At 48.2% G+C, this 23118-nt stretch overlaps 1 protein-coding gene across 2 annotated transcripts in view; it reads right to left on the reverse strand.

Moving 5' to 3' along the window:
• Positions 1-22816, reverse strand: part of MXI1 (MAX interactor 1, dimerization protein) — a 56758-nt gene extending 33942 nt beyond the window's left edge. Inside the window, exons 1-2 of one of the 2 annotated variants that reach the window (XM_039553677.1) lie at positions 22526-22816; positions 11791-11923 (exon numbers count right to left, since the gene is read on the reverse strand). In XM_039553677.1, coding sequence (XP_039409611.1) covers positions 11791-11923; positions 22526-22721 — 329 coding nt within the window. In that variant the 5' untranslated portion in view covers positions 22722-22816. Of the gene's footprint in view, positions 1-11790; positions 11924-12648; positions 12988-22525 lie in introns of those variants that run through there. The other variant, XM_010412934.3, reaches the window with a different exon arrangement.
• Positions 22817-23118: the final 302 nt, after the last annotated feature.

Here is a 23118-nt window from a genome sequence, read left to right on the forward strand (position 1 = left end):
CTGCTCTCTTTTATGCACGCTCTTCCTCAAAAATGACAAAACAAAATCATGGAAAAGAAGGGTGATCAACAGCTTTTTTAGCTTTTAAATCCATCTGTGTCCACAAAACAGAACCTACTGGCTGAAGAACGTTCAGCCCCAGTGTTTTGCCAGGGTTTCAAGTGGATCAAGTAGCTTATGAAGCCAATGCAGAAGCCAGCCTGGGAAGCCCACAAAGAACCTTCACCAGTAGCAGCATGTGAGGCTTCCAGCCCAATGGCAAGACAAATGATGGCTGCACAAGAGTTAACTCTTCCTGCCCAGATAGAGCTGCTCAAGGGCTGTTTTTAAGGGAGATGTGAGCCCACTTTACCCCTAAAAGGGCCAGGAGTCTGGCCCTCAGAGAGCTGCAGCGGAGCCTTGGGAACATAGCAACTTATGGTACTCAACACTGCCATGAGCTCCTACAGTGAGGAGGAGCAGGATGCAGCTGAACAGAAGATGGCACAGCCGGAGCAGGAGTCCTTCTGCTGCCATCCTTATGCCCTTTCCAAGTAGCAGCCTCAAGTCTAACAAGAGCATCACCTCAGTCTTGCATATCAGCAAATCTAACAAAACATTTCCTTCCAAGAAATGCCAGAGAAAAAAATTTTCTTAAGCCATTACTACCTCATGATCCCCTACACTGTCTGGCCTTGAGGTCCAGAGCAAATTCTTCTCCACAAGGAGCTGAGGTGAGGGGACAGAACAGACTGTTTCACCTTCTCACTGACGTCAATGGAGATGCACCAGATTAACCTGGCCCCAAACTCTGGCTAGTTTTTCTGTCACTCTTAGATGGACACGGTATCAGATTCCTCCTAAGGCTCTGATCAAAGCTGTTTTCCCAGGATCAAGCCAGTCTCTTTCCAAAGTTCACATTCTCCGTCTCCAACAGAGAAGGGAACGCAGCCGTACTAGCATCTGCTCATGTTTGTTCATCTTTGGAAAAGGAGAAATGGCCCCACAGTCTGTTTTCAGCTCAAAGAGCGGAAGAGAGCTCTTCCACGTGGTTCACAACTGTAGAAAGTCACCTACATCTGGGTTTCTACACAGTATTGTGAAAGTCTCCTGCAAGACTCAGTCAAAACAACTTTTAAAAGTGTATTGCATACTTCAAGAAGTAAATATATTTAAAGTCACCTAAAGTATTTACACAGCCCTTCTCAATTTGGTACCTGCTCCCCATAATCATTATTTCTGTTTGCAACATTTCAAAATTAACTCTTCCGTAATACTTTTTATGCAGGAGGACAACACCAATACACAGATTATAAATAATTTCCCCATGGTCACACAAGAAACCTGTGGCAGAGAGCAGGGTATTCAATTTGGGTTCCCTGAACCCCAGGATAAGGTAGCTGTTCTCAGGCATCCCAGAGAGCTAACAAGAACACACATGCCATCTGATTCTTGGGTCAAATACCGCTAAAATATCATGTAATTATTGTGAAGTGTAAGTGGAAAAGTGAGAAAAAAGCCCACAACCAGCAAAAACCCAAACCTAAACCGGCCTTGATGTTTTGCCCACTGTCTGCCAAGTGGGCTAACCCAACTCTGAAACACCACTGCACAAAGTGCCAGAGAATAATCGAAAATGGGTGCCAAAAACAAAGCAATATTAATTTACTGATAAAACTCAAACAACAGAAGTATCATACATAACCCTCAGCTGGGGAAGCAACACTGTTCTGTTGGTGCATGTTCTGCTTTTTCAGCACACGGGAGAAAAGAGTAGCAAGACAGCTCCTCCTTGCTGAGCACCATGAGTTTATCCCAGCTCCAGAGCTGAGCTCACCCAAACTAGACTAACATCCTAATAAGCAGCACAAGGTGGCACTCTGCAGGGAAAGGTTTTCCAAGCCTGGCGAAATAACAGCAGGAATGTTGTTTGCATTCAGTGCTGCAGTCTAGGGCCAGCAAGGAAGTCCCCAGCTGGCCTCCCCCCCCCACTGTGCAGGCTGGGAGCAAGTGTGCTGGCGTGGGCTCTCTCCTGCACCACCTGAGACCCTCCATGCTCGTCCCAGCCGCAAGTGCTAGGGGAAAACTGTCCTCATGCAGGGCCCTGCCTGGCCAAGAGGAACTCGGTTTGCTGAACAAGCAGCTATTCAATATTTTGTTTTCTCCTCATTGTTCAATGCATGGCCTCAAGCCAAGCCCTGCTCTGAATACAGAACTGGTGCTTTCCTTACAGGCTTTTCGACAGGCTCACCGAGAGCAGTGGCTGGGCAGTTCACAAGCACATTTATTGTCAAACATCCTCACTTTCCAAACTGGAAGCTAAGAAACAGAGAAATCAGAATTGCATCTTCATGTCCCTCTGAACAGCTCTGTGAAGACCCCCAAGGACCTGGTTTTCTGGGCCACTTTACATGTTCTAAGCACAAATCCTGCTGGTGCCCCCTGTGGCTGTGCACCACCAGCATTTCCGCAGCCCAGATACCAGGGTCTTATCTGGGAAAAAATCAGTGTGAGGAATAGACAGTTTGGGGTCTCCCATAACCAGCTGGCCTGAAAGGGACTTGCTGGCTGGACAGTGGGCAGCTGACAGCAGCCAAGAGTGAAGCAAGTTCTCCAATGTGGTATTCATTGCTCCATTTGTCTGCCTTCTAACTTCTGCCACAAGTGAGCTAAAGTCCTACAGAAACCACTTCCTTCTCTTCACAGCACACAGCTAATCACGTCAAAAAGGGCTGGTACACACAGATCAGAGACAAAAGCTGATGTATACTCACTTGGTGAAGTACCTTAGCCATTTCAGTAGAGAAACCCTAGTCCCTCTCCCTTGGACATACAGCAGACGATATCTTCTGTAACAATTTAGGACTTGGACAATTCAGGTAGATTCTCACATGTCAGGAAAAAGTGTATTTTTTGCCTTCACCAAGGCAAGATTCCTGTCTGTGATCCATGATGCAAGGGAGTTTGAACTTCTTGTAAACAGATTCCTGCCTTTTTTTTAAATACAATGACAATACCATGTATTTCATGATCTGGTGAAGAAAAATGTCACCATGGCACCTCCAAGCTCTCCCATGAACAAGGAAGAGCATGACAAAGAATGAGGACAGAAGAATATGAACACTTCTCTATGTGGTCCCTGTCCTTCTGACTTCCAGCAGGATATGACTCTCACTACATGGTCAGGCACTTGGCCCCTTCCAAGGCCACTTCAGAACCAGTATCCCAGTTGCTGGTACCTGCACTGCAGTGGTTCACAGGAAAAGAATAAAGACACAGGAGGCAATTTTCAAATCTACCTAGAAAACTTGGGATCTTAAGTTTCATCTTTTTTCAAGCAGTTACAAGCTCCAAAACATCTATACTGCTTCCAGAAAACAGGATTAGAAAAGTGTGTGCATTACCCCAACGTACAGATGGTGGGAACCATATAATGTGCAGATGGTAGGACCCATGTAGGCCATCTGACGTGCCCAGATCGTGCAGCCTTTCAGCAGCAGACTCAGGAAATGATCCAAGGGCCCAGCATGCCAGCCCCTTGCCCTATACCGTGCTTCTTCCCACACATAACATTACCCTTTTGAGGAAGATGGTCATTTCCAGAAATAGCCTAGGCAGTGTCCTCTGCAGTGCAGCAGTCTGGGGAACATGTACTTCTCTGCAAACACTCATCTTCTGCCCTCAAGAAACTGCCTTCAGATGCACCAGGGAAAATGAGGCTTTTTGAGTAAACACCACCTGACTGAACTGCACTTTGTTTGAAAAGAAACTGATGGCATTTGTATGGCTGGGGGCCAGGCCAGACTTCCTTCACTTCTATTTAGACTTGTTAGTTATCTCTCATGTTACAACTACACTGCTGCAATACTGTGCCTGGAGATGAAGGCAGAGGGAAACATACTTGAAAACAGGAAAATACATTTATGTTATTGTTAGCTACACATTGTACTAGGGAAACTGAGGCATAAAGACTCCACAGGCTGTAAGAAAATCAGGAAGAGAACCCAGATGTCCTTATGTCTGAGATTGTATTCTGTCAACAGGGACACACTCATCCAGCATTTGGGAGACACACGGAAAAGAAAGGCTGAGAAAAATGAAGAGCTTCAATTTCTTCTGTTCTTACAGTTCTGGCTCACAAGCAGCAACAACTAACATGAAGGCTGCAAGGTGGCTACCTCCCACAGCTCCCAGATGGCCAGGCTGCTTGTTCATGACCTGCTGCACTTTGTAGCCTCACTGTTAAAAGGCAAACTAGAACCAGTGCCATGTTACCTTACCATGCCTGTACACTGCTTTAGTGGTGCCCAGGCACCTGGGCAATGACCACTGGAGCAGCAGTACCAACAGCAACCCCGATGTTATCTGTCCTTTCCCACCACTTCTCCCTTCTTGACAATGTAACAGATGGTAGGAGATAAATGAGAAGCTTTCAGAAAATAATCGACTATTTTATGGAGAGGAACTTTAATCAAAACTGAGGCAAAAGAATTGCTCTCAGTCCGCATGGCTGCTTGTCACAGAGCAAGCAGCAAAACATAAACAAGTAATTAAGATAATGTTGGAAATCATCTAAGGCTACTTCAAACTGGATTCATAAAGCAACAGAACTGAAGTGAAATCACTTTCATATCAGAGAATGAAAGGACTGAAAGTACAGTAGGGAACACAGAAAAGAGAGATGGGAGTATATCCAGCAAGATGGAAAAAGCAGGCCTGTTCTCTCTGAGCTGATCAACAAGGCAGTGTCTCATAGAGAAGAGATCCAGGCAAAGGCCAGCCAAGTGCACAGCCCCAGAGACCCACAACCTCTGATCAAGAGAGCCCAAAATAAGTCAACAAAAATAAATCCTATCTTTGTTGGTTCAAAGAAGGTAAGGAGTAAGAGCCAACACTCTCAGGAGGAGAACAAATAGCAGCCAGTCTTTGAATTTGGGCAGAAGTTTGTCAGGAGGGATCAGGAGATGATGAACAGCAGGAACTCCAACAAGCAAGACAATTAACTCAGCAGCAGGACATTGACCAGTCTGTTTGGGTCAGAAATAGAAATGGCTTTGAAAGCTCAATCAGGAGCAAGAAAGGAAAAAGTCAGTCTTACCTACAAACAGGGGAGCAGATGGAAACAACATTACAGGTGACAACCAATTCACTGCCGAGCACAGCACCAGGTCAGGTTAAACAAAAGCATGAAGGATAAATCTCTGCATGTGTTGTGGATGAAGCATTACACAGAGAAGATATAAAAAGGGTACAAATGTGCTGAGATGGGAAAAAATCTAAAAAAACCAAAACAACTGACAAAGAAGGAATACGACTTAAACCAGAGAATTGCCTGTACACTGAATACAATGGGAAGAGAAAACAAGAGAATTGCAGGAACAGTTGACCAGGTATGGCACAAAAATCCTTTCCACCATCCCAGGACACCAAATTTGTCTAAGGGCTGGGTCTAACAAGCTTCACATTTCAAAAGACGTTGAGAACATAAGAACCAAAATCCGAAGTCTCCTGTTCTCACAGCAGCCCTGTGATCAGTGATGCAAATCAGCCCACGGCAGCTGCAGCACAGCTCTAACTGGGCAGTGCTGCAACACCAACAGCATGAGCCCTCACTAGCTCCCACTGCTACAAAACAGCACACTCCTGTAGAGGATTCTCCCAAATCTGGGAGGACAAAGGGTTCATGAGCCTTCAGCCACAGATAGTGACACTTCACAGCAGACAGATGCTGCAGCAGAGAATTACAGCTCAGTTGCAGATAACATCAACAACTGGGCCTACTTCTGGTTTACACAAAGGCCTCTTTGCACAACTTTGATAGTTTAAACAGAACACAAATTACATTTTACAACTACTGAAGGTATAAAGTATAAATTGAGCCCAGAATTGTGGGTTTCTGCATAGACTCCCTGCTGCCCCGATATCCCTATGCATGGCTGTATTGCTAATACACAAAGGAAAACAGGAACTGCAGCTCGGCAGGATCTTCTCCCTTGGAGGGTTATAAAATAAACAGGGTGATAAAGAGGAACACAGTGGGTTCCCCCATGGAAATTGCTACATCAGCTCTTGCACATTTGGAGGCCTCATTCCTCACCAGGGAGTGGGTTTTATGCTTCTTGTGCCATTTGCTGGGTTCACCCCACTTTCTGTGTTTTCCCTGGCAACCTGCCAGTTGTACTGCAAAGCCAAGCACCACTGAAAAGACACTGTATACAAAACCTCACCTACATGGGGTACTTTTTTATTTTCCAAATTGTGGCAGGATCTCACACAATGTAATGCTGGCAGGTTCAGAAACTCCAGCATCACTAGGAGTTGCTTATCTACACTTGCAGATTGCACTGGGGCAAGTTACATCAAAAAGGGCAGAGGGGATGTGCTGAGGCTGAACAGAGTTATGTGAGAACAGTCCTGCCTGCCAGCCTGCTCTGAGCACCTGTATGCCAGTACAAACCTAAAAAGACAGTAGCATTTGAACATGGGGTAATTCTCCTCTTGTGCATGGACCAGCAATCCAGTTTCCCAGCACAACACTTATATTGTCATTATGCTTTCTCAAAAAGAAGTCATGCACATACCTTATTATACTCAATACTGCTGGCCAGTCTCCCTCAACATCTCTAAGAGAAAAGCAATCCTTAATAGCTCAGCCTCCCTTTCTTGAAAAATTAACCAGCATATTCAGGTATACCCTCTACTAGGAGGCAAGATCCTGCCTCCAAGTACTTCTAGACAAAGTTTCAACAGCAAGATGAAGATTCCAGATACTAATCACACTGTTTGTACATTATCAAAATGAAGCATAATTCAAAACATGGCACAGCAGATCTTGCACATTCTCTGTTTTACACGTGTGGATTTGTACTCTATGAAGCAAAGCCAGGTCCTGAGCCATGAATAGAGCTTCCTGGCACTACAAGGCTTGAGGCAGAACGCAGCCTCTATCCCCCCCCATATTACACAAGGGCCAGATTCTAACCCACCTACACACAGCAAGTCAAAACCCAACTCCCACTAGCTGTGGAGTGAGGTGTGATCCAGTGCAAGAGGATTAAAAAAACCACAACCAAAAAACTCACAAGCAAATACACAAAGTATCATCCAGAAACAAGTAACAACTGATAGAGCCTAGGAAGCAGGAAAGCTGTAGACAGAAAGTCTCAGAGACCAGTCCTCTGGGACATGAAGTCAGGGATAGGGGCCTTGTGCAGAAAAGTAGATCAACATGGGCTGACACAACGATTTGCTCTTTCAGGAATTCCTTACACAAGACAGGCAAACCACCCAGACACCTGCACACCCTCTCCCCCAATAAAATCATAATTACAGCACTGTCCTAACTCCAGAGACTACAGGAAGGACTGAAAATTGCCAGGTACTCAGTCAGCAGCACGATGTGGGGGGGTGGAGGGAGGAAACCTCCTTTGACAAAAAGACATAATATATTAAAACTGTGCAGTGTTCACCAACCCCCCTACTCCCTCCCTGCACAGCGAGGTACAGCTGTGGTAAATCAGCTTTCTTGTGCACCAGACACCCAAGGCTGACTTGCAGCTACACTTGGCAGCCACATCCTTTCAGCTTCTGCACCCATGTTTATGAACCTGTGCCACATGAAGCCATCACCTAAGGCACATGAGGTACCTAATGCACATCTATGCACCCACCCCTCAGTCCTCACTCTAGGACACTGTGAGCAAATCAAGCTTAAAGCCAAAAATACCTGAGGGTTTCAGCAGTACAGTCCCCATACCTTACCCTCAAAAGAGAGTTTCAAAGGATATGTGAATGAAGGCCTACAGAGAAAACTCAGCACAAAACCAAGGGATGGGATTTAGAAGCATGGAAAAAAAGTTTAATGTGGGTAGAGGGAGAGTGCAATGACAGAGAAAATGAGGAGCTGCACCAGTACAAGAGCCAGAAGATCAAAGAAACCCAGACACTCAGATTTCCAAGGTAACATGTCCAAAATGCCTTACCATACTTGTAAGAGCTGCTGACTCCAAGCTCTGCAAGCAACCTGCTACCAGACTGTAGGTGTCTGAAAGGCCCTTGGGAAGCAGCCTCAGACACAAGGGAGGATAATGGCAAGAGAGGAAAATGAAAGGAAAAAGAAACTGGACAGAGATCAAACCCTCCCCCATGGAACTGAGCAATAGATTCTTTGAGAGCTCTTAACAACATGGGCCTCCTGGGAGAGCTGAGGGCTCCCAGTGCTGCTGGGAGGATGCTTGGTATTTCCCCAGGATTAGACAAAAAAACAACAGGCTTTCTACATGCCTGAGAGCCTAAATAAAAACAAAACACAAATGACAATCTAATACTGCAACATAATTTCAGATTTCATTATAAATCTTAACTTCATTAAATTGACAGTATTATTGGGGGAAAAAATCATTTAGCAACCCTACTGTTTATTTTATTTCCTGCTGACACAATGGTTTAAATTGATTAAAAAGTTTTCTCAATTATTTTCCAAAATGTATAAATACCAAACCAGGCTAATCCTAACTAACTATAATGAACCTTTCAAATAATTGGGTCTATTAGAATTGCACATGTAGGGTCCATGCAGCAGTTTCCAGTGACATTGGAGTGCAAGTCAATGCACCCACAGAACTGTACTCCCAGCACAGACTACTTCACTTCTCTAGCAAGTTTTTAAAACTCAGGTTCTTCCCCAGAAACATCTTGAGAAGAAAGTAACATTAATTAAGTGATACTACATGCTGTAACAAACCTCTATTCATTTTTCATCCCATTCCAAAAACCGAAAGATATTTTTGTCAAGTGCAAATTTATGGAGGTAATATTCAATTCAAATGTAATACATGTTGGCTAACTGATTTGCTTGGATTTTTGCTTTTATCTATGTGATAAGTAGGATTTGTTAAAAAAAAGTTTCCCTTGTCTATTATAAACACCACGTCTCAATGACTGTGATTCTCCACTTATTTTCTGTGGGTAATTTTCCATACCAAAATATCCACGACTAAAGCAAAACTGTATTTTTAAGCATATTCATATTTTAACTCAAAGCCACTAGGTCTTTCAAACATCTACACAAAACACTGCACGTTCATGTAGATAATGATTGCAGAGGGAAGCCCTCTGCAGCAATCTCCATGCTGTTGGTTGCACAACAGAAACAAGCAAAGGAAAAGAGAACCTGAGCCACAACACCCTTCTTTAAAATTGCATCATATGAATTAGAAGTCATGAAGCAATGTTTTCCCTCTTATCTGTACATCCCTGTTTGGGGTAGAAAAGAATTATTTTGCTGGGACTGTGAGACCACCATAGTTCTGTAAGAATAAGATTTGCTTCACCACTGCTATCCAGAGCTGGGCTGTCTGTTCCTCAGAACTTTCTGGGTGTTTGTGCAATGACAGCACAGAGCCTGTTGGGAGGAAATAGCTGTCATGTCTGGGCTGCAAATGCTGAAGGGAAATACTTGGATTTAAACTATGAATCAAATAAGCAACTAGGCTTCGTAAATACCCTGCACCACAAAATCATGGATGATTTGGTTCAATAAAGACCATCAACAGTGTACACGTCATTTTGAAAAGTGTATAAATAAAGAAAAAAAAAAAAGAAAACATCGGCACTTTGCCAAGGTTGCTTGAGAGACATTTTTACAGGAGGCTGTTAAATTACAAGATCTGCATGAGATCTAAATGCATAATTTCTCTACACTAATTAAACATTTTGAAACAAAAGCAATCTAAAAAAATCTCCTGTCCACACATGAAATGTAGGTTTTGTTCCTCATCAAGGGCTTGGTATTTAATTCAAAGTCCATTCCAACTCCACCAGACAGAACTTACTAAATTGCCCCTTTGATTTTAACAGGAAGAGATGATACAGAGCCTTCCTTAAACAAGGCTGATGCTATACTCAGCATCACACAAAAGACACTGCAGTGAATTTGGAGGCACCCTAAACTTCACAGTTGTCACTTCCCAGCACTTCAGCCATCTGGAAGGCCTGCCATCTCCTACAGCAAGTGCAAGCTGCTACGACTTGTGCTAAAAGAAACTTCCATTTCAAACTGTGCATGTAAGGTCTGAGCTCCCCAAAAGACCCACTCTGGTCTCTGACTGAAGCAGACCTCACCCTGGTCACTCCCCGAGGCTGAAACAACCACAGGAGGCAACACTCTGGGTAACAACGTTCTCACTCTAAAGATTCAATTTGGCCTCAGTATTCCTTGTATAAAGAAGATTTTAAGTAAGACTAGAAAGTACCTTTCTGCTTCTCTGTCGCCTTTCCCCCCACATGAACATATTCAGCCTGTCAAGCTCAAGGGCCCAGCGGGCTGGTGTCAGCACAGAGCTGCCTCGGGAGAGCTGTGCCTGGGGCTCTGTGCTGGCAGGGCCTGCTGAGCACCCTGGCCCCAGGGACAGGGAGTGCTCTGCATCCCTCTCCAGCCTACAGGCTGCTGGATTCAGTGCTAAGGAGTTCCTGAGGGGGATGTGCTTCCAGCCCTCTTCTGGAGAAGGGCAGGTTGCCATGACAAAGGCCTTTGAGACAAAGAGGTGTGGGATGGAAAAATAGTATGTGGGAAACCTAGAGGGAAAAATACCGACCTCAATTCAGCATTTGCCATCCTTTTCCAACACAAAGTCACGGGACTGGGGCTTTGGTTCATGACAAACAGTAAAGAGCTACAAGTGCCCTCAAATTAGGAGAGGCTGGATGAAGCAGGGAAGTAAATACAAACATTCAGCATACAAAGAGGTCAAGATATGCTGATCCTGATGAAGAAAACTTCCCCACAGCAAGGTGTCCTAACATTGCTTCAAACAACCTTTATTATGAAATGCTGCTGAAGCAGAACCACTGCAAGCAAAGGCACCTTTCCCTTAGGCCCTTACAGGTCCTTCCCAATGGCCTTAAGAAAGCCTTAATCACCTGAGCCACCTGCCACCATTTTATGGATTGCACAGGCCTTGCTGCAGTAAAAGCAAGCTTGCAAATGCCTTTTCAAAGGCATACTTTATGTTTCTAAAGTTTCGCTATCCCAGAAGGTCTCAACAAGGTCTGAACAAATCTACAGAAGGTAGCAAACAAAAATAAAAAGAACAGGAATGAGAGGGAAGAGGCAGATGCAACCACAGCACCAGGTGATAGGCTTAATCCTGTTGTCTCTTGGATTTAAGAAACCAAGAAACATGGCATTGTATAATAAGAAAAGTGTCAAAACCGTGGAGTTCTACAAATTACCAAGCTATCAAAAGCTGGGAAATCCCACTGCCCTGAAAGGCAGACTGAAAGACAGCTTCATTTTCCTGAACTGAATTTTTAACATGTTGTCCATTACAGTCAGTCATCTCCCTCTCTCCCATTTGTTGTAGGGGATCCATTTCAAAACATTTCCTTGCTTCGAATCATGCCTGTCATTGCAATCCCAAAGCACCCTGGCTGCACATGCACTATCCCTTAAAAGCAGTGATTTCTGGGTTGGAAAGACATCAGCTGTATATAATGGGAATAGCTATTGCCTACCTCTTCCCTAAACCTTATGAACAGATCTCCCTATTCCCCTTCCCTCTGCAGCATCTGAGCCTTGGCATGATGTCAGCTGGCAGTGCCACTTCAGATTCAGGTCCCCTGTGTCCCCTCTGCTTCCAGTGCTGTGGATCCAGAATGGATGCTGCACTTGTGTGCCCCAGCTCTGAATCCCTCTAGCTGTTGAGACTCTTCCCATTCTCCCCAGAGAGCAAATTTCTTTCCACTGTCTCCAGCTTTCTTCTGCAGCTTCACCTCCCCTCCTGCCCCCATGCTGTCCTGCCCACATCGTACCTGGTGGCAATACTGGCAATGCTGCCACTGCCGCTGTATTTCCGTGCCCGGCTCAGCCTCCGTGAGGGCTTTGGGTCTTGCAGTCCAGGACTTGGAACTGAGGGGAAGGTCGAGGCATAGCCATGTTCGCACTCTGCAAGAGAATCAACAGGCAAGGCATGAAAAACAAACAAACAACAACAACAACAACAAAAAATACACAAAAAAGAAGGAGGAAAAAAGAAAAAGAAAGAAGGAAAAAAAAAAAGGAGGAAGTCAGCAGACGGGCCTCACCCATCGGCCTAGCTGGGGAGGCCCTTAAACACAACAGTTCAGGGAAATGACTGAGGATGTATTCACAAGGAAGTGGACTGGGAGTTGGAGAAAGGGGAGGAAGGTAAGTATAAAGTCTCTGCCAACCCTGGAGGAAGGACACTACCACTCAAACACTGAAAATATCAAAATAAACCATGACAGTCCAGAGAGTGCCTCATCTCTCTTCTCCTGCCCAACCTATCTGAACCAGGCAAACCAGACGTATTTCACTGTGCCACTGATGTCTCTGCTGAGCCAGAGTCACCCACCACCACCCCTCCTGCCCAGTGGAAAACTTTCACACCACCCCCCCCTTTTCCTCCCAGAAACCACATCCACGCCAATCTCCCCCACTCTGCAAAAACCTTCCAGCTCACCCACCACCTCCAGGAGGACTCATCAGCCCTATCTTTCATCCAACCCCCCTCGCTGTTGGGGATTTATCACCATCCCGCCAGCCAACACTCGCTCTGATCCCTTCTCCGGCGTCACTCTCTCCCCTCGGCGGGGATCTGACCCCAGCCCCGCTGCCCTCACGGAGGGCACCCATCCTCCCCCCATTACCTCTCTCCCTTCGCTCCAGATACTCGGCCGCCTCCAGCAGCCGCTGGATGTTGATCATCTGGACCTGCTCCATGGCCGGGGGGCTCCGCAGCCCCGGGCCGCCCTCCGCCCCCACGCTCCCGGCTTCCCCGCTGGAGACGGGGGCGGCTGCGGTGGGGAGGCGCCGGGGATCGCCGTCTCTGCCCAGTGTCCGGGCCTCGTCACACCGTCCCGGGGGGCGGCTCTCCTGGGAGGGCGAGGGGCGGCAAGCGCTATTTCTGTCCCAGCCCCGTCCCCACCGCCCGGCCGAGCGCTGCCCCCCGCGGCCAGCCCGGATTCACCCCCGCGCCGGGCCCTGCCAGGATCCCAGCCCCGGCCCCCTCGGCCCGGCAGCCCCGCGGCGGGACCGGCCCCTCCGGCCGCCGCCCCGCCCGCCGCCTCGCAGCACTTTGTTTACCTCTGCCCGGCGCTCACGGGCGGGCGGAGCGGAGCGGGGCGGGCTGGGAAATGCAGTTCCCGGGAGCACCGAGGCACCGCCAGAGCGCGTCGGGGGCAGCGACACACGGCACGACCCCCCCGGGGCAATGGGAGGGTGTCCCCACGCCTGAGGTGATGGCTCCGTGCCCACCCAGACCCCGAGGCGGCGGTGGTCAGGTCACAGAATCACAGAGTGGGTCAGGTTGGGAGGGACCACAGTGGGTCAACCTCCATGCTCAAGCAGGGTCACTCCAGAGCACAGTGTACAGGATTGCATCCAGATGGCTCTGGAATATCTCCAGTGAGGGAGACTCCACAGCCTCTCTGGGCAATCTGTGCCAGTGCTCAGTTACTTGCACAGTAAAGTTCTTCCTCATATTCAGGCGGAACTTCTGTGTATCAGTTTCTGCCCATTGCCACTTGTCCCACTGCTGGGCACCACCGAGCAGAGCCTGGTCCAACCTCTGACACCTCCCTTCAAACAGACAGACATTGATAAGATCCCCTCTCAGTCGTCTCTTCTTGAGGCTGAACAGGCCCAGCTCTCTCAGCCTTTCCTCGTAAGAGAGATGCTCCAGTCCCCTAATCAATTCTGTAGCCCTCCACTGCACCTGCTCTAGGAGCTCCACGTCTCTCTTGGACTGAGGAACCCAGAACTGAACACAGCACTCCAGGTGATGGCTCTGTGCCCACCCACACGGAACTGACAGGGCTGTGGCAAGGATAAAGCAGAGAGGCTACAAAAGATAAAGCCACAGTCACAGTGTGGAAACCTTCCACATCTCACCTGTGGAGATGTAACTAAAAACAAGGTGCCAGGAAGTCCCACCTGGAGTGACTGATACATTGTTTTTCATGGGAGGCTGAGGAGCAAGACCTATTTTTCAATGTGCATAGAGGTTTTAAGAGCATAGACAAGAGATACCATAGACAGCAAACTCACTGTACTTGAAGCAGCACATCAACAAAGAACAACAGTGAACAACTCAGCATTTTAGCAAATGCTGTCACACACCTTTCAGTATGATCACTCTTTTCAGAATTTTAATGATGTATTTACTTCCTGATTTTCATGCAGATACAAACCCTTGGATCACTTCTATGACCCTGAATTTTACCAACTTCAACATTAGCTGGAATGGAGGTTAAAAACCTGGTAACATACTATTGTATGATACCAGTCTCTAAAATATTTGACTTACTCAAAAAGGACACACTCAGAGAACATTCAAGATCAGAATCAGAACACCCATAGTAAAAATCTGAATCTCAAACTGATTCTGACTAAGAAACCCTCCAAAGACTGTTTTGTAGTTCTAACTGGGATTATTTTCTGAACCTTTAGGCCATGACTTGTTACATTTGCAAGCATTCCTCCATCACAATGGGAGATGGAGAAGTACCTTGAAAAAAAAAACCCAGAAAAGATTCTCAATTAATGGCTTACGTCTGGTAGCAAGGGCTTTAGGTAGAGCACAAAGTATCAGGAGACTCATGATAGAGTTGCAAGAGCTGGCAGCACTCAACTCGAGAAGGCAAGAAAAAAGTGGATTCAGGGTAGCTAACTTTTCTCTACACAGTTTGCTGATTCACCATTTCTGAGGTTTCCTCAGAAAACTGCAGGCTTGCAGCTGATGGAGGTAAAAATAATACCACTATTCAGTTCTTACACAGACCTTTTCATCTCCGAATCTCTAGGGGTTGATTTGTTTTGTTTCTCTTAAGGTAGGATAACTGAAAAATAAAGGAAGCTGGGACACCTCCAGGGACATTCCTCCCTCATTCTGGGAAAGCCAGTCCCAGCCCTTGCTCAGACAGGACAGTCTCCACTCATACCCCTACACCCAGCCAGACCACAGCATGTGTAAAGACTGGCTTTTGTCTGGAGGAGAACTCAGGGAACGAAGTATTCTCTCTCCCCACCTCATGTTTCTACACTGGAAACTGCCCATAGAGGAGATTGTTAAAAGCACATGGAAAATTCCAAATTTGAGCAGTCTCAAGGGCTACTCATCAGATCTTGGATTAGGGAAAAGGATACAGGTGCACAGACCTCTCTACAAGAGTGAGGTTAATGCAAGAGCGTTTCTGGGCTCCAACTGTGCTTCCTTTAACCACTTCCAAAACCAGGGAGCCACTTGCTTCTCAGGATGAGCAATACTAAACATTAAAAAACCCAAACCCCACAACTCCAGCCTCCCAAACTCATGATGAAGCCCCAAAATCACTGCAAAACAGGCCCTCGTGAGCATCCACTACCACTAGCTTTTCTGATGGCACACTGGGAGACATGTGGTGCCACTCTAGGGATTAAATAGGGAAAGCCATGGCTGGAAAATGAAGGGGTAGGTTAGGAGCATATCAGAGTGTCAGCCTTATGAAGGTAAAGTTCAAGATACAAAACAAGGGAGTATGAAAGAGGGGAACCCTGATACACATGGTGAATTAAATCAGGCCTGGAACGAAGTAACAGCAGGATCAGTTCTGTGTGAAATGATGTAGGATAAGCTCTTGCATTTACACTTCAGCTCAGCTTCCAAGTCTTTGTTTCTGAAGTAAACAATGTACAATTGGAAAAAAAAAATCTGTGTGAAACAAAGACAAATTTGGGAATAAACTGTGGGACATTTGCCTGAAAAAGGAGCCCTAGAGAAGAGGCAAGTAAACCATGGAGCCACAGCAGATCTGTAAAATCTTTCAGTTGCCATCCCAAGTGCTCATGTGGGCAGGTCAGCCTGCAAAATGCCAGAGTGTGAGAGAAACGAAAGTGGGTGCAAAGTGAATAGCATGAAGAGGCCCGATGCCATTCAGCTGCTGACCAAAAATCCCCCAAAGTCAGATTTTAAATGTGGTTGAGCAATCCACAGGCAACACTAGGGAGGGGCTAAGGGAAGAGTATTTTAGGGGGGAATGAGATCATTTAATTTAGTGGCTCCGAATGATCTGTAAGTACAGTTTTCTGATTATAAGTGCCTGCTGCTTGGCATCCCTTCTGGCAGCTGTGATTCACTTTCATTGTGTGTTCTGCTGCTTCGCCCTTTAGAAAGGGGCTTTTTACATTTTATTAAATGGCACTTCGGCAATCCTCCATTTTCAGCCTTAATAATGGATTTGTTAATCTCCCTGATAGCCTTTCCCTCCTCCTTAGCAATAATTTAAATATCCAAGAAAAAATCTGCAGTGCAGAAATCAATTAATATTTACATCTGAAATGCTGCTGTACTATTTTCATCAAGTACAACAGATGTGATCTGTTTTTTATCAACATCACCATCACTTGCATTAAACTAGCAACTTCCATCAGGGAAATTTTCTAAGAGCTTTCCAGAAAGCAATGTTTAAGCTTCTCAAATCCGAAATGACTTTAGCTATTTTCTTTCTACTCTGCAGAAAGGGAAACTGAGGTGTAAGCAGCATAATTGTTCACATGAAGACACACCCTAAGTCAGAGGTGGAACAGGAACTTCTCACAAATCAAGATGCCCAGCCCTCTGCTTTGAACACAAAGCTTAGAAATAACACAATGCTTTGCAACGTGGATGTTATTTTCAATAAGGGCAATCCCTTTGGCTAAGCTGTCTTGTTTTTCATTCTGTACTTGGCTTTTGCTAAAATCCTCCTATCCCCGAAAATGTGCATTTTCTGGTAGAAACATCAAGATGGCAACAGTCATCAGTGCTTCCTTTGCCCACCTTCACACAAACCCTCCAAACTCTTAATATGGTTTTCAAATCCTTGACATCTAATTCATCTGCAATCAAAGCATGGACAGAGATCCCCAGCAAGAACCATTTTCTGGCACTCTCAGAACAGTGCAAAGATTCACAAAGATCCCCAAATTTCTGGGAACATCAGATCCATACCAGTCCTGTTTCTCTAGTGAGGGGAACAACATCTGAACAACCTATCAGCACACACTGTGACAACCAGGTCTCTTGTTGTCATGACTGTAACAGCTCAGTATTGCAGGACTTGCAGCAGCAGAATGGAGAACAACCCAAGTCCCACCTACTCAACTCCCTTCCAAGGCTTGCAACACCTTCACTAAGGCACCTACAAGAGCCTGTAGGACACAGCCTCATTTCTCATCCGGGAGCCTCACTCTGTCGCAAGGCATCAGATAATCCCTTTCAGCACTCCCACTGGTATCTGGAACCCATCCACCACTGAGGACAGATGTTTCTCAGAACCAAACCCCTGGGATATCCAAGAGTTTGAACAGGAATGAAGTGCACACTGATTCAAAGACCAAGTTCCGCCAAACAGTAAGGTAAAAACCACAGATCTACTGGCTCTTTGGGCTACTTGTTCCTTCTCCCCAGGAGATGAGCTCTGTTTTCAGACCTGTGCTGTGCCCCAATTTATACTGAGTCAGCATCTTATTCTGTGACTTTGATTATGTCACTTAACTGATCCAGCCGCAAAATTAAGAGGAATTCCCGTAAGAAAAAAATATACAGAGTCCTTCAGCTAAATAACAAGAAGGTAGGGTTCTTCAGCCAGCAGCAGAAGGTGCTTCTCTGCCGGCTCTCAGGATGCTCTGCTGACAAGGGATGTGATCAGTTCTCAGCGGTGCTTCTGGCACAGTTCCATGGTTTTACCTCTGCCCTATCATTTCTTCTGTTGTGGCTTCCTTCTGAATTCTATGCTGAGGTCCAAACAGCATGAGTCAAAATACCCCAACCTGGAAGTGGCTAACACATGAATCACTGTGGCCAGGTCATGAACCAGGAGGAATGAAAGGGGTTTACTGCGAGCTGGATGAAAAATATATGAATAACGAGGTCCCACACTGCTCTATATATCATATCACCATAAGATCCAAGACCATCTACACTGACCTTGAGCCACGTGTTCCGCTCTCATTGATTCAATGGGAGCTCTGCACACAGACCAAAGGCAGTCTCAACTTCTTTTGCGCTCTGCTAATTACAGGGCTCTGGTATTTCTTGGTTTGTCAAAAAAAGACCCTAAACAGCACATAAACAATGGAAGGAGCCACATGATGAAGATACTGTTAACTCATCCCCAAGGCTCAGTTGTCCTCTGCCTCAGAGAGAATTATTCAGGAGCAAAGGACAAATCTAAGATCACACATTTGTTACTCCTGGTCAGAAGATCAATAAACACAGCCAGGACTTGAAGAAGATCTAGCTGTCTCCTGTGAGGGACCAAAGTCCACTGTCCCATGCATACACACCTCTATTAGACTTGTGAACTTGCCCCCCCTGTTACAGCAACTTGACTGCCTTCATGCTTTTGGAAAAGGATATGGCAACACAGGTCTGTATGTGTAGTGAGATCAGAATGTATTACACACCATGTCTATTACAGGTAAGTTATCATATCAGAAGGATTCATCACATGTTTGTGCAACTCCTACTGACAAAAACATGAGTCCACACACACAAAGGGGATGCCTGACACATACTAAACCTCAGCTGAGTTTACTCCAGGTCTCTTTAAAAAACATCTTCCAAATTACAGCATTTCTGCTGCTACAGATTTTCAGCCATGCTTATTCATGAAGTGGCACTTGCACAGGTTACAAATACACCAACAGAGCTGTCCTCAGCACAACTTTCATTTCTGAAAACAGCCACTGTAACTTTTTTCATGTGATGTTTCTATTCCTTGGCTACCAAGCTTAAATTTCTAGAAACAGGTCATTTGGAAACCTGTACATGTCAGTTAGCAAGGTGTGTTGGGATTGGGTTTTGTGGTCTCACCATGAAAACTGCAGCAAGAAGGCAGGCAGCACTGTTATTCACTCCCAGAGGCTCAACTGGAAAAATAATTCCGATATATTTCAGTAGCTAAAATACTCCAGCTTACCCAAGGAGTCTGATAACAGGACTCTAACCTTCCCTGTCACCACAGTGTAACACAGGTAATTTTTATTCTAATACTTCAAAAGGTAAATGAATACTATAAGGGTGGTGCTGAGAGGCCACTCCTGAACACTGTCCCCTTGCCATAGCCCTGACAGTACGTCTTACCCTGCTCCATGGCTCTCTGCCCTGTGGTTCTGTTTCCACACCACCCAGCCATCCCATGGCCCCTCTGCTATTAGTCATGACCACAAAGATAGGATGTGGGACCTACAAATGTAAATCATAATCATCTCCATATTTCTCCCTGAGCTTCAGGCAGGTAGGAAACTCCTGCCTTATCTGAAAGTCCTGCCCTCAACATGGAAGGCTCCACTGTCTGCCTTGCACCACTGACCTGCAAACAAGGGTAGGTGTGTTTTGGAGGCTGAAAACATCCTTGTAGTTGCTCCTCTACCACCAGAAGGTGTGACACACATCTGGGATATCCAAGCACTTGAATCCACAAGAGAAGAGGTTGTGTCCACCTCTCAGGGGGCCCCCTCTACCAAACAGCATCTGCTCCTGCTGAAGACAGTGTTTTGAGAATGTGAATAACCTAGCACAACCACCAAAGGCGTGGAAGAATGAATGAGGACACCGAGTGTGGTTTATCAGAAACTGTAAAACTACGAGGAAAACGCCCTGAGCTCTCAGAGCCTTAACAGCCCTTCCTTAAATTCCTTCCTTTGGCTACCAAAGCCCTTGAGCTTCCACACACTGTGATGCTGCTCCCAACCAGCATCCTGGTGCTTTACCCAGCTCTGTCCCCGTCACTCATCCTGGCCAGGAGGAGACAAACATCCATCTGTCACCTCTGTTTTTTTAAGACTGTTTCCTTGGGGCAGGGCACTGTCACTCCCCTGTGTGTACAGCACCTGGCACAACAGGGCTGTGACTCAGCCACCTTCCTGATGGGAGTAACACCAAAATAGCTCATTACAGCCCTGCGTAACACGGTGGTCAAATGACCCGGGCATCCTGCAGGAAGCAGGCAAGCACCAAGTCTGACTGCAACCGAGGCTGGCAGTCTCCATCACCAAACTTTTTTTGAGCTCGCTGCCCCTGTTATTGCTAATTGTGAGGTCAGAGACTGTAATGAGGAATGACCAGCCATTAGCAATGTCTCTGCCAGGCTGCCAGCACTGGGTGCACTGAGGAATCACCCCTGCTCTGGCAGAGGAAAGGGCACAGCATTCTCTTGGTGCAATAACTTGAGCTCCGCATGCAAATCCCTTCCCAGAAAGGAGATGTATATACATTAGGATACAACCCTCCCGCTTCTGCAGCTGTTCCTTAGTTTAGATAGGGCCAGTAATGCTCAGAGATTGTTTTCCAATCCCAGCAGCATTTTTCTTTGTTTGGGAGCAACACGTAAAATCTGCCTGGTTTATGACGGTCACGTTCTGAACAGCACGTTCACTAGCTGAACCTTTGGTTAAATGGGACTTCTCACCCTAAAATGTCCTGATTGCAAATTAAAATATTGAAAGGTTTTGCAGAATTGCCTAATAAAAGTGATGATTTTCAGCATTATGACCTTAACAATTATTAGTGAAAGCTTCAGTGAAAACAAGTGCTCAGGAATGGAATTGTTTAGATGCAAACACCTCTTTTAAAAACCTAGCAATAAAAAATCCTTTATCCTGCTGTCCTACTCATTTTCCAGCTCCAAACAAGGAACCATATAAAATGATGCATTCTTAAATGGAGCATATAAAAGATCAGATACTATCCATCTCAATGGCAAGGAGAATTCTATCTCACCCCCTAACCTCGAAAAAAAGCCATGATTTTAACAGTTCCCCTTCACAACAAGAGGGCTCATTGAGAAAAAACAAACCCAAAACAGCGGTCTCACACTCGATTTCCAAACCAGGGCTGCTGCTGTTTTCACATGCAAACAAATTCTTGCTGGTGTCTCCTGTCATTTTCCTGCTCGCAGCTGCTGCTCGCGGTGCAGCTCAGCTCCTCAGATGCTCGGCTTTGCAGATTCATTACGAAATAACAATTAGCACATGAGAAAAAAATCCCAGCCCCCAATATTAAGTCAACTTTCAAAAACAGAAAAGCAGCCTGGATTTGTTCTGGGCGAGCAAAGAACAAGGGCTTTTGGCTGCAGCTTTAGCGGCAGAGCAGGTTCTCCGCAGTGGGATCCCTTTCCCTGGAAGCCTGCGTGCACGCAGCTTTTCCCGCAGAACAAGGGCACTCTATATCGTCATCTGCACGGGACCTATAGCTGCCATAGGGGATGAACGGCGAGGAGAGGGTGATGGTGCGGTGGAGACGCGTGGTGAGGGACTCGCTGATCCCTTTGTAAAGTTAAACGGAAAAGAAAACGCAGCACATGTTCCGCGAATGAAAAAGGGGGGCCGGGGGGAAACCCCAAACATAAAGCCGAAGAGGGCAGAGAAAAAACAAAAAAGAGTAAAAAACTGAATTTAATAAAAAAAAGTAGAAAAATTTTAAAAATCTAAATAAAGACTACAACAAAGAATAACAGAGAAACCCGAGGAAAACAAGGGCAAAGCGCCGGTGGCGGAGCGGAGCTCCCGGAGGGGTTTTCCTGCGACACCCCCGGGCTCGCAGGACCCCGGGGTCGCCGGGCCGAGCCCCCTCGGGCCGAGCCCCCCCCGGCCGAGCCCCTCCGGCCCCGCGCCCCCCCGGCCCGCTCGGCAACGCGTGACGTCACACGGGAGACCCCGGCGCCGCGCATTGGCGGAGCGGCCCGCGAGGCCCCGCCCCCGGGAGGCGGCGGCCAATGAGCGCGGCGCGCTGGCTCCATGTGCGAACCATGTGTCCGCCCGCGGGGGCGGGGCGCGCCGGGCGCAGCGCCGCGGGAGTGCGCTCCGCCACTGCGCGGGGTCCGCAGCCGCGCTCCGCCGCGGGCCACGACCGCCCCTTTGTTCCCAAAGCGCTTCTTCCCCGCGGTGCTGCCGTCCCTCGCGGCCCGCCTGCCCGCTCGGGAGATCGCTCCCCAGGGAAAAGCCGCGGGCTACGCGCACCCTCCGCGCCCGCGGAGCAGGAGGTTAGCGGCGCGGCTGGCCACCGCCCCGCACCGGACGCTCGCCCTGCCCTGTACTGCTCTGCCCTGCCCTCTCCTCCCCGCCGGCTACCTGGCGAGCGCTACCACTTGCCTACGTGACTCTGCCCATGCCCCGGCGGGGGGAGCGGGGACGTGTCATCGCCTCCTCCCCCGCCGCTCCGGCTCCGCCACCGGCTCTGGCTCCGCGCGGGGCCCGCCGCCCCCCCAGCCCCTCTCAGTGCCCCTCCGAGGCCGCTCTCCCCGAGAACCGGAGATGCGCCCCCTCTCCCCGCGCTGTCCCGCTCCACTCTCCATCCCAAACTTTCCCCCCGGGCCAGGTCTCCCCAGTGGCGGAGGGGGTCGCACGCACGCCTCTGCCGCGGGGGGTGCAGGCCGGCCCCGGCGCCCTTTGTCACTGCGTCGCCGGCCCCTGCAGCCAGCCGAAAGTTTGGGGTTTTTTTCTTAGCCCCCCTGACCGCCCCGCGGTCACGCACACGCGCGGCCGCGGCCGCCAGCCCACTCTTACTTTTATTCTCCTTCTCGATCCGCTCCAGGTAGCTGGCGGCCTCCAGCAGCACCTGCACGTTGTAGAGGAAGGTGTCCATGCCCGCCGCGGGGCTCGTATTGCAGATGTCCCCGAGGGGGCACCGGGCCCCGCCGGCCGCCCCTGCGCTCCGCGGCTCGCTCCGCGGCTCCCTCCGCGGCCGGCCGCGCTTCCCCATGCCCTGCCGCCTTCCCGTGCGGCGCTGCGTCCGTCCGTCCGTCCGTCCGTCCGTCTGCCGGCGAGCCCGGCGGCCGCCGCGGTCCCAGCGCTGCCGCCGCCTGCCCCGCCGCTGTGTCGCCCCACGGGCCGCCGCCGTCCCGCCCCCCCCGCGCCCCGGCGGGGCGGCCCGGCCCGGCCGCGCCTGCGGAGTGCGAGCGCCGGCGGCTGCGCGGCGCCCGGCGCGGGGGGGGGGCGGCCGGCGGGGCAGGGCCGGGCTTGTCCCGGGGCGGGAGGGACCGGCGGGTCGCCGCTCGGCAGCCGCGGGATGTGTTACAGCTCCGCAGCGGGGAACGACCCCTTGGAAAGGGGCGCCGGCGGCGGTGGCACCGCGCCCCCGAGGATGGTGGCACTGGCGG

The sequence above is a fragment of the Corvus cornix genome, chromosome 6 (genome assembly GCF_000738735.6).
Source record: "Corvus cornix cornix isolate S_Up_H32 chromosome 6, ASM73873v5, whole genome shotgun sequence".
Classification (NCBI taxonomy): Eukaryota; Metazoa; Chordata; class Aves; order Passeriformes; family Corvidae; genus Corvus; species Corvus cornix.